General features: G+C 43.5%; 1 protein-coding gene across 2 annotated transcripts in view; it reads left to right on the forward strand.

Moving 5' to 3' along the window:
* Nucleotides 1-2,833: 2,833 nt before the first annotated feature.
* The window catches only part of ZCCHC14 (zinc finger CCHC-type containing 14), a 36,620-nt gene continuing 25,810 nt past the window's right edge, over nucleotides 2,834-13,643 (forward strand). Inside the window, exons 1-2 of one of the 2 annotated variants that reach the window (XM_081920167.1) lie at nucleotides 2,834-4,807; nucleotides 8,951-9,074. In XM_081920167.1, coding sequence (XP_081776293.1) covers nucleotides 4,244-4,807; nucleotides 8,951-9,074 — 688 coding nt within the window. In that variant the 5' untranslated portion in view covers nucleotides 2,834-4,243. The remainder of the gene's footprint in view (nucleotides 4,808-8,950; nucleotides 9,075-13,643) is intronic. The other variant, XM_081920168.1, reaches the window with a different exon arrangement.

Below are 13,643 nucleotides of genomic sequence, written 5' to 3' on the forward strand. Positions count from 1 at the left end.
GTGAGATTAGTCTGGAGAACATATGTGGGCAAAACCATCTTGCCCATATGTACCGTATTTTTCGTCCCATAGGACGCTCCGTCCCATAGGACGCACCTAGTTTTTTGGGGGGGAAATAAAGGAATTTTTTTCCCCTTTATTTCCCCCCCAAAAGCAAGTCGGGGAAACCGAACCAGGTCGAGGAACAGCGGGATGGCGGCGCTGCGCCTCCCTGCTGTCCCCCGAGCTTGTGGGGCTGGCTGATGTCTGCCCAGCGCGAGGGGCGCTCTACTTCAGGGTGCCCCGCCCGCCGGGCGGCAGGCTGCTATCCGCAGCCTAGACATCCCTGCGGGACCTTCCGCAGGGCTGCCTAGGCTGCGGATGTGTTCCCGAAGCGCCGGGTGCTCTGCTTTCAGGGCGCCCGGCGCTCCGAGAAGCAAGCTACTATCCGCAGCCTAGACAGCCCTGCGGGAACTCCCGCAGGGCTGCCTAGGCTGCGGGTGCCTTCCTGAAGCTTGGAGAGTGAGAGGGGTTGGTGCGTACCGACCCCTCTCTCTCTCCAAGCTTCAGCGAGACCTGCATTCGTCCCATAGGACGCACCCAGATTTCCCCTTCATTTTTGGAGGGGGAAAAGTGCGTCCTATAGGGCGAAAAATACGGTACATAATCTTCCAACATTCAGCTTCATTACATGGCTCCACTGAGTTTTATCAGTAAATCTCTATCCACTTTCTTACACAATGCATAATTTTATATATCTCTTTGTGATTGCACCTTAGATTAGTATAACGGTACTGTGTAATATTAGTGGTTTTATTTTCAGTTACTGTCTGAATTATCTCTAATGTGCAAAACATATTCTTATATATGCTTGGCAATTGTATAGTTACTAATGATTTCCACAAGTTTTTCCAGAACAGAGATACGCTAACCAACCTATAATTTTCCAGACGTCCTCTGGATTCCTCTTGAAAAGATGGTAATACACTGGCCACTTTCTAGGCCTCAGGTATGGAGGCTGATCTTAAAAACGAGTTACGTATTTTTGTTAGGAGAGCAGCAATTTCACACTTGTGTTCCTTCAGAACTTTTGGGTGGATGCCATCCAAACCCAGTGATTTGTCAGTTTTTAATTTGTCAACAAGGCCTAGAACAGGGTAGTCCAATGCCTTTTTTGTGGCCCTAAGCAAAATTACACACACACTAGCCCTTGCCTGCCTTCCAAAGTGGTAAGCAAGGCACTGTACTTTGGGAAGGTGTGAGGGCTCTGACAGTGTCCTAGAGTCCTCCTGTTTCTTCACAAAGCCTAGTTAGTGCTTTCCAGCTTTGGGAAGGAGATAGGAGGGCTCTAGGACCATGCCAGAGCCTTGCATTTTCTTCCCAAAGCCTGGCACCTTTGGGAAGACAGGAGGAGGGCTGGGGGCAACGGGTTCAGATTTTGGACTCCCCCCAATAAGGCAGTGTGTGGCATACAGATTTAATAGATAATAATAATAATAATTACAATAATCTGCTGTGAAGAAAAATGCAAAAACAACATTCAACTTCTCTGCAAACTCCTTTAGGATTCCTTTGACTCCCTTATCATCCAAGGTTGAACCACCTCCTCAGCTGGTCACCTGCTACCAATGCATTTAAGGAGTTTTATTGCTGGTGTCCCTCCTCCAGAATTTGTATCCTGAAATAACTATGCCTCACTGGTTCCATTCCACCACATAAGTGGTATACCACATACAGCAGGCGTAAAGCAAACTCAGCCCTCCAGATGTTTTGAGACTACAATTCCCATCATCCCTGACCACTGGTCCTGTTAGCTAGGGATGATGGGAGTTGTAGTGCCAAAACATCTGGAGGGACGAGTTTGCCTATGCCTGACATACAGTATAAGAATTAGGACATCTTGTTGTTGTTGTTTAGTCGTTTAGTCGTATCTGACTCTTCGTGACCCCATGGACCAGAGCATGCCAGGCACTCCTGTCTTCCACTACCTCCCGCAGTTTGGTCAAACTCATGCTGGTAGCTTCGAGAACACTGTCCAACCATCTTGTCCTCTGTTGTCCCCTTCTCCTTGTGCCCTCAATCTTCCCCAACATCAGGGTGTTTTCCAGGGAGTCTTCTCTTCTCATGATGTGGCCAAAGTATTGGAGTCTCAGCTTCAGGATCTGTCCTTCCAGTGAGCACTCAGGGCTGATTTCCTTCGGAATGGAGAGGTTTGATCTTCTTGCAGTTCATGGGACTCTCAAGAGTCTCCTCCAGCACCATAATTCAAAAGCATCAATTCTTCGGCCTCCTTCTTTATGGTCCAGCTCTCACTTCCATACATCACTACTGGGGAAACCATAGCCTTAACTATACCAACATCTTAGCCTGTTGTTAATCAAGCATCTATTTTGGCACAAGGGAAGTTTTTGTAGACTAGGTTGTGGAAGGCTAACATAGGCCTTTCTTTCCACCATGTTAAGGTGTAGGGTGGTCCATTGTGGACCCCAACTTCTTCATTTGCTCCCTCTTGTCCTCACTTCCTCAAGACAGCCTCAAGACCCCTTCCCAACTGACCCAGTCACCGCAGCTGCCTTGGTTGCTAGGCAACCAGAGCATCTCTCGTCCCATCAACGAGCAACTTCCCCCTCCTCTCGCCCTATCGATTCAGGCTTTCCCTAGCCCCATCTCCCTGTTGCTAAGCAACCAGGGCCCTAGCCCCCTATTGGCCGAGGCGCTTCTTTCTACCCGCCATATCAAGGCAAAGGCAAGCACGTGCCCCAAACACGCGCAGAAACAGACCCTCTACGGCCACGCCCCTCCAACAGAGCCTGGCCCAATCGCCACACGCTGAAGGGCGGGGCTTTGGGGGACGTGATTGACAGCCGCTGATGTTCGGCGGCACCGCGAGTGGTTCCCGTTAGGTGGGCGGTGAAGAGAGCTGAGAGAAAGCGACGGAGGGCAGCGGAGCTGAGGAGGGGGATGAAGGAAAGGGTGCAGAAGCTCAGACCAATCGCGACGCGTCAGTGGGAGGAGTGGGCGGGGCACCGAGCGCGAATGAGTCCCGGCCTCCTCCTCCTTTCCCAGCCGGCCTGGTCGATTCACTTCCAGCCGAAGCGGGATCCTTCCGCCTTTGGAATCACACACACTCACCACACATAACGGCGGCGAAGGAGAAGGCGGCGGCAGCAGCACTAGCGGCAGCAGCAGCAGCACCGTGTGTGCCTCCGCCTATTGCCTACCGCGGGGGTTTCTTTTGTCGTGCTAGTGGCCGTTGGAACCGGAGAGGCGGGGGAGGAAACGGCACGGCGGCCGGGCGAAGCGGGTGGATTGGCCGCCGGGGGGAGGAGGAGGAGGCGGCGGCTGACGGGAAAACAAGGGAAGAAAGGAGGAGGGCGGGTGAGGAGCGACGGCGGCGGGCTTTTCTCCTCCGCCCTGCCGGAGAGGGGGATGGAGAGAGCCGGGCTGAGTCGGAGGGAGGGAGCCGCCCCGTGAGGGGGAAAGGAGGAGGGTGGGAAATCAAGAGGAGGCCTCCACTCCTCATCCGCCAAATAACGGGCCTAGGCCCTCCCTCAGCTCCCTCCCTCCCCCTTGCCCCCCCCCATTTAGCCTCGGTTTCTGAGGAGGGGGGAGATTAACACGTGAGGCCCACCCGGTTGCCTACCCCTTCTTTTCATGCCGGGGGGGTACCTCAGCCCCTCGCCCGCCGCCCTCCTCCGCCCTTCCCCCAGCCTCGACCATCATCAGCCCGTTGAGGAAGACCCTCGCCCCTCCCCCACCTGATCAGGGCCCCCTTTGGCCCTCCGATCGAGGCCTTCTGCTGGGGTCCTCACTGTTCTCTCCTCTCCCTCTCCCCCATTGGGGTGCTCTGATTTCGTGCTTGGCCCCATCTCTGAGGGTCCTCTACTTTTATCCGCTTTTGCAGCCTTGCAGAAGCTGCTCTGCCTCTGCCTCCCTCTCTCCCTCCCTTTTCAGGTCCTGCACCCTTCATTAATTTGGTCTCTGCACTTTTACCCTTATTAGCAACCAGATCCTCAGTCCTAGTTTCTTTTTCTTTTTGGGGGTGGTGGGTGGGGGTGCTCTGTCTACCTTTCCCTTCAGTGTTGGTATCTGTGCTGCCTCCTTTTACAAACCAACAACCAAACCCTCTTTCAGGCTAGGCCCTATTAGCCAAGTATCTATCTGGGTCTGGTCTTTAAAAAAATCTCCCCTCCTGTGCAACACGTCTCTGGCCACCCTCTGCCCCTGGGGGGTTCTGCTGCCTCTGGTGGCAGTAGCTAGCAGCATGGTAGAGAAGCGGTGTCCACGACTGCAGAGAGAGAGTGTGTACCGCTGGTTTTCTGAGCTGCCTTCTCCTCAACGGGTGGAGTTCCTTTGTGGCCTGCTGGACTTGTGCATCCCACTTGAGTTACGTTTCCTGGGAGCCTGCCTAGAGGACCTGGCCCGCAAAGACTATCACTCACTGCGGGATTCCGAAATCAAGGCCAATAACCCAGCGGATCTGGGCAGCCTCACCAACCTGACGGATGAGGTGGTGCGTAGCAAGCTCTTGGTCTCACTTGCACTCCTGGGCTCATCCCACCGGGAAGCAGCTGGTGTCCTCTTCCGCACCCTCACCCATATTGACTCTGTCATCAACAACTATGGACTGCAGCTCAATGAGGGTCGGACTGGGGATGAGTTTTTGCTGCTCTTCACCATGGCCTCCAACCACCCTGCCTTCAGTTTCCACCAAAAGCAGGTGCTGAGGCAAGAGCTCACCAAGATCCAAAACATCATTGCCAGTACTAGCAAGAGTCCCAGCACTCCCACAGCTAGCAACATGGGAACTTGTCCTGGTTGCCACAAGGTGTGTATTACATCCAGGGACTTCTCTTCCAGGGATTGTAGAGATGGCAGGGACAGTATTCTTTCTTTTCGGGGAGGAGGGTGTCTTACTATTAGGATATAGCTGAGAAAGAGTGTCTTGCAGCTATGGTTTATGGTGGCTGTTGGCTAGTTTCACCAATGGGCCAGAAAGGTCATTTTTCTCCCTATCCCACTTCCCTTCTTCTCATCAGTAGAGTGTCAAACTCCATTCTCTTATGTGCATTCACACTCTCTTCTCCTAGGATGCTCTTTCTACACATCAATAGTTGGTGTTCTTTTTTAAACTCTAGTAAGATAGTCCCATGCCTAATGGTCAGAAGCTGCTTAGATGTGGGTCCTAAGTAAAACAATGGCCATTCTGTGAAGTGTATAGCTGTTTTGCACTGGCCATTCTTTAGATAGACCAAGAGAATAGCTTCCTGCTGTTTTACTCTGGAAAGGTAGAGACCTAAGTATTTGCTTTTTCAATTGTGCTTGAAATTGTTTATTTAATGATTTAAGATAGCTGAGTGAATTCTATGTGATTTGGAGCTACAGGTTAAAGTTACTTCCTGCAGGCATCCTTTATTAGTGTGCTGGTTTTGTAACTGTTATTTTGACACTTTCACATGTGTCTCTTGTGTAGCATCAGTAATGAGAGATGAGGCGTGAATGGTTTTACATTCCATGTAAGGTCCTGATAGAGTGGTATAATATAAAAGAGTTTTGAGACTTCTCAGAAGTGGTTGAAGGCAAGCTTTGCTTTTGTTACTGTGGCTTTGTAACGTAAACTTGACAGGTCAATACACTACATATGTTAAAAGTGAAGCTTTTTTAAGGATCTATCCTTTAGAACTTTCACTGTGAAAAAACTGTTCTGGTTCAGGGGTTCTGACACAAACTGGTCCATTCTGAGACTGATAGGTCTGTGAATGGAAGCATCTATCTGATAGCTAATATTTACTTTGCTAGAACATTGCTTTCCGTGTGTGTCTAAGAGAGAGAGACATGCTTTTTGGTTGGTATATAAAAACAGTGAAATGTGTTGTTTTGTGAATTTTGATAGTTCCAAGTCTCCGTATATTTAAGAAACGTAAACTCTAATCTATCCTTACTGCAAACTTTTTTTTTAATTATTCTTTGTTTCAAAGAATAAAGCTTCATTTATTGGAATAAACTGACATTTTTAGACCAGCTACAGGTAGCGCGTGTGTGTGTGTGTGTGTGCACTCTCTCTCTCTCTACATACACACACACACACACACACAGCTATTGGATTTAATCTGTATTTAGACAAGCAACAGACAACATTCTCTGGCAGTACCTGTTAAATGACCCATACAAATCCCAAGTACTATTAGATATGAGTCTTCTTTACGCACTTGTAAAGTCCAGCACCCTTAAGTGTCAGAAAACCACCGCAATACATTTGTATGAAAATCTTTACCACAGAGAAGAAAAAGTACAAGCCTAGCTTGAAACACTACACTAGGATGTAAGATGTATTTTGTATCATAGTTGGGACTCATGGAAGTGGCCAGAAAGTGTGCTGAGGGCTTTGAAAGGGGAATCCCTGAACTTGGAATCCCTTGGGTGGAGAATCCAAAAAAGAGCTTCCTTTTGGCATCCTGTGGGCTTTGTGGTATAAATCAGAAAATATAGCATCTTTGCTCAGTGTTTATTTAACTCATGACTGTATCAAAAACATGATAGCATACTATAGTAACAAATGCAACAGGACAATAAAAATTAATTAATGTTAAGCAAGTATAGTGCCTTAGATTCCTGGTACTCATTTGCAGCTCAATGAATGCCTTCTCAGACACATCTTAAAATCACAAAAAGGTATTAAAAAGGAATGTTTTCCTGTTCTGAATACAGTTCATCATTAAATATCCATATAATGGTGCTTTAGTCCAACAACATCTCTATGGCCATAGATTTCCCATACAAGTCATAGGCAAAAAGTGATCACCAACAGGAAAACTAGTGGTGAAAAGTGTATGCTACTCTAAAGTAGGCTTGTGTGAATGTCATATTTTCAATGCTTATTCAGATGCTTTGATTCTACAAATAATTTACTTATTAAAATATTATATCAACAGCAATAATTAACCCTACAGCTATCAATAATCCTGAGATTGTCAAAAGGGGAAAAGAGAACTATCTGTATAATGATATAAAACAGTTCTTTCTAGAATGTTGCCTTGGAGCCACCTAATCATTCCTGGTGTCAAGAGCATGCTGCATGCTAAGGATAGACATGTTCCTCCTTCTCTTGCACTTACTTACTTTTCCTTCCATGGCTTCCTTTAAATGTTATCCCTGACCCCCCTTTAACCAGGATTTGCAGACCATTTTAAAATCCTGGTTGGTATTAATCTTAGTTAATACTGAGGCTGGCATAATGTTACATCATGTTTAAAACAAACCATGAAAGGTGGGATTTGCACAGGAGAAGAAGGGAAGGAAGGAGCTTGATGCTGATCTAATCATAGGTAAGAGTTGGGACTGATCCATTTTAAAAAGAAAATATGGCAAGAAAACAGGTGACAAAAACTTAACACAAGAAGAGCTAGAAAGGTCTTCTGGGGAAGAATGTTCTACAGGCTGGCTGCTGCTATAGAAAATATACCCTCATGTGTACCTTCTCTCCAGCAAGTGGAGGTTTAACAGAAGCAACATCTGTAAAAGAGATATTTGGGGTACCATTCTCTTTGCTTGTTAGCTTCTTTTACTTGTACATTCTCCTTGAAACCTAACACAATAATAAGATATTCTTAGGCTGCAGTTGTAACCCCACCTACCTGGTAGTAAGCCCCATTGAATTCAGTTAGTGCTTATTTCTTAGTAAACAAAGTTAGGATTGTGCTATTAGTCTTGACTTTATTTGTTGCCTGCATTCATCCACTTGTTTGCTTCCTTGAGAGCAAAGTTTATCTTTACCCACTTTTCTTGTAAAAAACAACCAAAGTTCCTGTTGTTTATCAGGATGCTGATGGATAGTCAGTTCTGCGATGAATGCTATTTCTTGCCTTCAGTTTACAGTTGTAGTGTATAACAGTTTTTATACAGAGTTGATGCCTGGAATACTTAAAACAATTACATTTAGGCTAACTCTATTAGAATGTGGGGGTGTACTTTAGGAATAACAAATACTGGTCTTCAACACCTTTTTATGACTGTAATGCTGGGTGGGCAATTGCTGCTTTGGTGCACATGGTTCTGTGTCTCAGGGATGATGAAATACATAGAGATGGACAGAGTATGATGCTGTTTAGAAAGCAGGTGGAGGATATTAGGAGACCATTAACACTGGAAGACAGTGTAACTGGATGAGGAGCAATAACTTATTGGGATCCTGCTGGGGCCACATTTCAGAAATAGGCAAGTAGGCAAGCTAGGGGTCCTAGTATGGACTAGATGGCTCCAGTGTGAGTTGTGTGCAAATGTCCTGTTGTGTCTAGAAGGTGGAAGGACAATGATTACTAAGGCAGTGTATATAGTGGTTTATGTTCCAACAGTTGCATTCTGTAACTTTAAGAAAGGGAAGGGCCTCAGAAAACACAGCTGATTTTGTAAACAATTGTTCTACTGCATTTCTTCCTTCTGAGGAATATCAACAATATGTTGCATTAGAGGAAAAAGTTACAGTTGTATTAAGCCCCAGCTACAATAACAATGGTAGCCATAAGTGCTGCCTTTGGAAATGATTGGGGCCTTTTGTTCATATGTGTATTTTATAAAAGTGAGTCATTGTATTAGGTGAACTTGTGTTGGTTGTGAAATGAGAGTCAGGCTTATATCCAGAAAATGAAATCTTGAGGAAGTTAGGTACCCTTTTGCAACTAGGATAAACAGTAGTAACAAACTGATGCAAGCTAGGCTTCAACAAACGAGAGTCTTCAGGTTGTTCACATGGTTTTGGTTCATGTGCAAAGCCAACTCTTGAACTGAATCCTAATTTGGAAACCTCATAGTGTAATAGCCTTTGGATCGTCATCATGGGTATGATAACATACCACAAAGGAACTTGTAAATAGGAAAGTTGCTTTCAATTAAATAGCCATGGGGCTATTAGAAGATTCTGACTTGGAGAAATAAAACTGACTAGTTTGTTTCTTGTGGTTTTCTTCCTTCCCAGGTCACTCCAAGATCTGAGACCCCCATAAACAACATCGGTAACAGTTTAGAAAATGCACTACATACATCAGCACATTCCATTGAGGAGTCATTACCCAAGAGGCCTTCAGGGAAACACTCAAAAGGTGCATCTATGGGTTTTGCATGATATTTCTGTGTAATACTCCTATTTTTGAAGAAAAAGATATATTTCTGCTTAAAATATTTTAAGAATTGACTCTAGATGATAAAGTGTGTTTGGTGTTTCTCGTTCAGTGCTGAATTCATATCAGTTTATAGATAAATTGATGCAGATAAATTATGCCTGACAATAAATTAGTATTTAATGCTCATGGGCGTTGTATGGGGTTGGACTAGATGACTATTGTGATCCCTTCCAACTCTACAATTCTATTATTTCTATTATTTCCATTCTTTGCATTTCTGGACTTGGTCTCCAACACCAACTAGACATCAGCAAATTGTCCTTTGGAAGGAATTCTGATCTATATTTTGCGTGTTATAACCAGTAATGCTTTTTCTGTATTGAATAAGCCTCTTGCGTTCCACATCTCCTGTATAATGATTAAAATCAATTCTTTTGAAACCACTGGTGATTTCAGAATATGCACTGGGATGTTGAAAAGTTGGATTTGCAACAAAACGTTGCAGTGTGGAGTTCCAGTTAGTAGTCTCCCCTCCAATATACTCCAATTCCCCTCCCATTTGGTTTTCTGTTCTTCCTTTCCTCTTTCCCCTTCCCGCCCCAGGAGTTCACCAGCATTCCATGGTGACTGAGCATGCTCAAACCCCATTGAGGATTTTTCTTAAGATGGGATTTGTACTTCTGCAAACTTCCGGCTTTCTCCAAGTGTGCTGAAACTTCCCTCTTGTGCCAGGGTTAGAGAGAATGATGATTCTGCAGCAAAGACTTGGAAAGCAGAAGCCAAGTTATTTGTCCTTTGTTCCTTGACTTTCTGTGTTTTGGAACCTTGCCAGTGAAGTGACATTAGTTATAAGTAGACATAACATTTCTATTAATACTTACTTGAAAGTAAAATGTGCAGTGAATCCAAATTCTTTGTTTAGTTCAGTTTTGATGAAAACAGGAAATGCTTAATTTTCTAGGCGTGCTGTTCCTGGTTTGGGTATATATTTGTGAACAATCCAGCGGTAATCCAGAAGGAAAGGAAAGTGCCTTGTTCATTCCCTATTTATTTTCCAGTGCAACAATTTGATCTCTCACCTCTCTGTGGCAGTTCTGTAACTGCAACAATTATAGTAGCGCTTGCCCCCAGAGCTTCTGGTTAGCCACAGGAGTTGCTATTCTTTATTGTATTGATGTGCAGGTATGTTTTCCATGGCTCTGTCTTGCATTCCTCCTTGTATCTTTAAAAGATTATAATAGTATTAAATGATTTAGAGAATGAAAACAAGGGAGTATGCTATTATGCATGCTGCTTTATGTCTCGATCAAGTACAAATCTGCTTTCAGTTTTTCTAGTTCATGCAAGTGGAATTAATAGCCAGGTTGTATTAGCCCACTTCAGTAGAGACTTACATGGCAGATTCTGAATTGACAGCCTGTCTTGCGCATGTAGGGCAAAGCACTGTTGTACTGAATATCCAATGCTTCAATTTAAGTTCCACTTTATAAACAATTGTAAGCTGCTTTCCATTGTTACCTCAAGTCCAGTTATTGTTCAGTTATGCAGTTTTTCATAATTTGTATCTTTCATACCTCAAGGGCATACACTTCCAATATCAGTGGATCTATATAGGTCTGGTCCTCTCTGTTTTCACTGGGATTTTAGCATGTGAGATCTTAATGAGCAAAACTTACATTTCCTAGCACCAGAATGAGATACAGGTTGCTTATTAAAATCTCACATTCTAAAATATCAGTGGAAGTCTTGATACCTTTCCTAGAGCCAGAGTGAGTTATCCAAACTTCCATTGGGATTTTAGAATGTGAGATTTAATTAAACAAACTTTAACTCACTCTGGTGCTAGGAAAAGTACCAATGCTCCCAGTGTTCTGTTTCAATTGGCAATCCCCAAATATCATCTAGGATTATTTGTGATACTACCCTCTTCACCAAATGATCTGTGATGATGGAAAATCTTGTACTGTCATTAATATAGCCACAACTTCTCTTGTACATAGAGAAGTATTGTACATAGACACTCAACGTCCTAAAGTATGCTTTGAAGCAAAAAGAGTTAAACTCTACTATGCAAAATACTAAGCAAGTCCAAGAAGTTTAATTCATTATGAAGTTCAGCTTCTGTCTTTTTGTCTACATATTAAATTGAGCTAATTTCCAAAAGAATTGAAAACAGTCTTTCCATTCTGTGAGATCACATGCACAGACAAAACTAGAGCCTCCCTGACAATAATCCAGTGAATGATCTGTGTCTAATCAGTCTAGTCCAGAGTTTCCCAACCTGGTGCCTCCCAGATGTGTGGGACTACAGCTCCCATCATCCTCTACCATTAGTCATGCTGGCCTGGGTTGATGGAACTTGGAGTCCAGTAACATATGGAGGGTACTGGTTTGTGGGAACATTTCTCTAGTCCAATATTAAAAACAATGAATACAGGCATTCAGTAGACCAGTACCTGATAAACATTGGACATTCCTTTTATCTTATTGTTGCTAGAGAACCTGCAATTAAGGTCCCTGAATGTAAACATAAAACAAAACAAGATTATTCTCTCTACTTTTTGGGCAGATGATAAGAGCAACAAGGAGTATTTATGTATGCAGCATGTCTGTTTAGAACTGTAACAGATGTTGTCCTGACCACAGCATATTTTCCAAAAGCATAGTGTGGGATAAAGTACATTAAACCAGATGTTGAAGAGAATTCTACATTCGATAAGCTTTTACAGTAGTGGTTTATGATGGAGAAAACATTAAAACCTTACTGCACAGGGCTCATATGACTTTTTTGGAGCACTTACATAAGAACATATATAACAGGTATGCAGTCATGTCAAGAATGTAGCATCTTCCAAGCTCAAGCAATCATTGCAATATAGAAACATGTGATTTTAATGTGAGGTGGTGTATAGGGCTCTCTTTCTTTTAACATTTTTAGTAGGGTGTAAAACAAATAGTGTGAGACAGTTCTGCATTTATAATGAAAGGGGTAGAGAACCTCAGACCAGGGTCCAAATGATACCCTTCGGCTTTTACTACTGATCCTTGAGTCGGATCCCCAGCTACACCCCCTCTTCCCAGGCCATACCCTAATTGGTCTGACATTTGGCTCACCTTCTTGCCCTCCTTGAGTCTTTTTGCCTGAGTGGAATGTGTCTGTGAACTCTGATAATGCTTCTTCCTTGCCTGGATGGAGGAGAGGGGTGAGTGTATGAAACCAGTCTTTCTCTACAAAGGTAAATTTTAAATTAGCTGCTCCTCCTCCTTTTGCCTCTGACCCCACCCACCACTTGCATGTGGCCCCTGAAGATTTCCAACAAGGGAGTATAGCTGTCAGACTGAAGAAGATTTCTACCCTGTTATAGATGTTGTACCTCAGCATAGAATCAATCTGCATCTTAAAGTTTTTTCCCCCCAGGTTATTTTCCTGCACAGAGTGGTTAAATTTTAAAGAGATGAAAGAATACTGCTGATTGCTAGTTTCATTATTTTTTGCTATTGCTATTAACTCATTACTCAGTCTGTCTCTTGCTCACATATTTCCTAATATATGTTGCTTGTATACACACATGTTTCTCTGGAAGACTTATTTAAAAAAACATTTGAAGCTGAACATCCAGTGGTTTAAAGAAGGTGAGATTAAAGTGTCAGCAGTAATAATAAGAGGATACCCAGAATATATCCACTTGCATGTGGAGGGAAGGGAAAAGCTTAATCTTTATATTGCCAGTATTGAATTGATTTGGAGATGATGGCTCCCAACTGAGTGCAAATATGTGCACTTACATCTAACTTAAGTCAAGTGAGAATAATATTCTGCAAGAATTGAGAAAGTACTTCTACATTTTCCTGCAGCCTGCTTGGAATCTATAGTCACTGTAGTAGTTTTTGTATAGGGTCCAAATATGAAAAAATATCAGGGCTAACACTGCTGAGAAAACTTCTGTCAAACAGCACCTGTAGTATACAGGCCTTAGTCTGAGAGGAATATAACCTGATAAAATAGAAAGCTCCATAGAGCAGGAGATCATAACATGTGGCTGGGTCAGGACCAGTTCCATTTGATTGTGAGGGCCTACTATGAATGGAAAACTTTGGAAAGTGATGTGAAGAAATATGTCCGGCCCTAGCCAAGGAGAATGAAAACCAGATGAAACTCCAAATACTTCACCATTTAAGATTTCAAATGATGCAAAATTAGTAAAACATGGATTTTCTGTCCATTATGCAGCTCTACCATGTAGCAGTATTCTAAACTTAAGATGAAAGGGAATGTTGAACCTGAACTCTTTTAAATTCATGGCCACATTTAAGTACAGTACTGTAAATTTTCATGGGATATTTTAGTAGTATACTTTTAAGGCATGGAAATTGTTTATGGCATATTTAAGTTCTTCTGTTTCTAATGTTGTTAACCTACATTGAGTCTATGTGGTCTAGGCAATTTTAAGTCTTAAAAGGGGTAAATGATGCAGCCTTTTGATCAACTTTAGAAGTAATGGGAATCAAGATGTAGCAATACAGGTCAGCTGTCACGCAGCAAAATGA

This window comes from Podarcis melisellensis, assembly GCF_964234715.1.
Source record: "Podarcis melisellensis genome assembly, chromosome: 8".
In the NCBI taxonomy this organism is placed as follows: Eukaryota; Metazoa; Chordata; class Lepidosauria; order Squamata; family Lacertidae; genus Podarcis; species Podarcis melisellensis.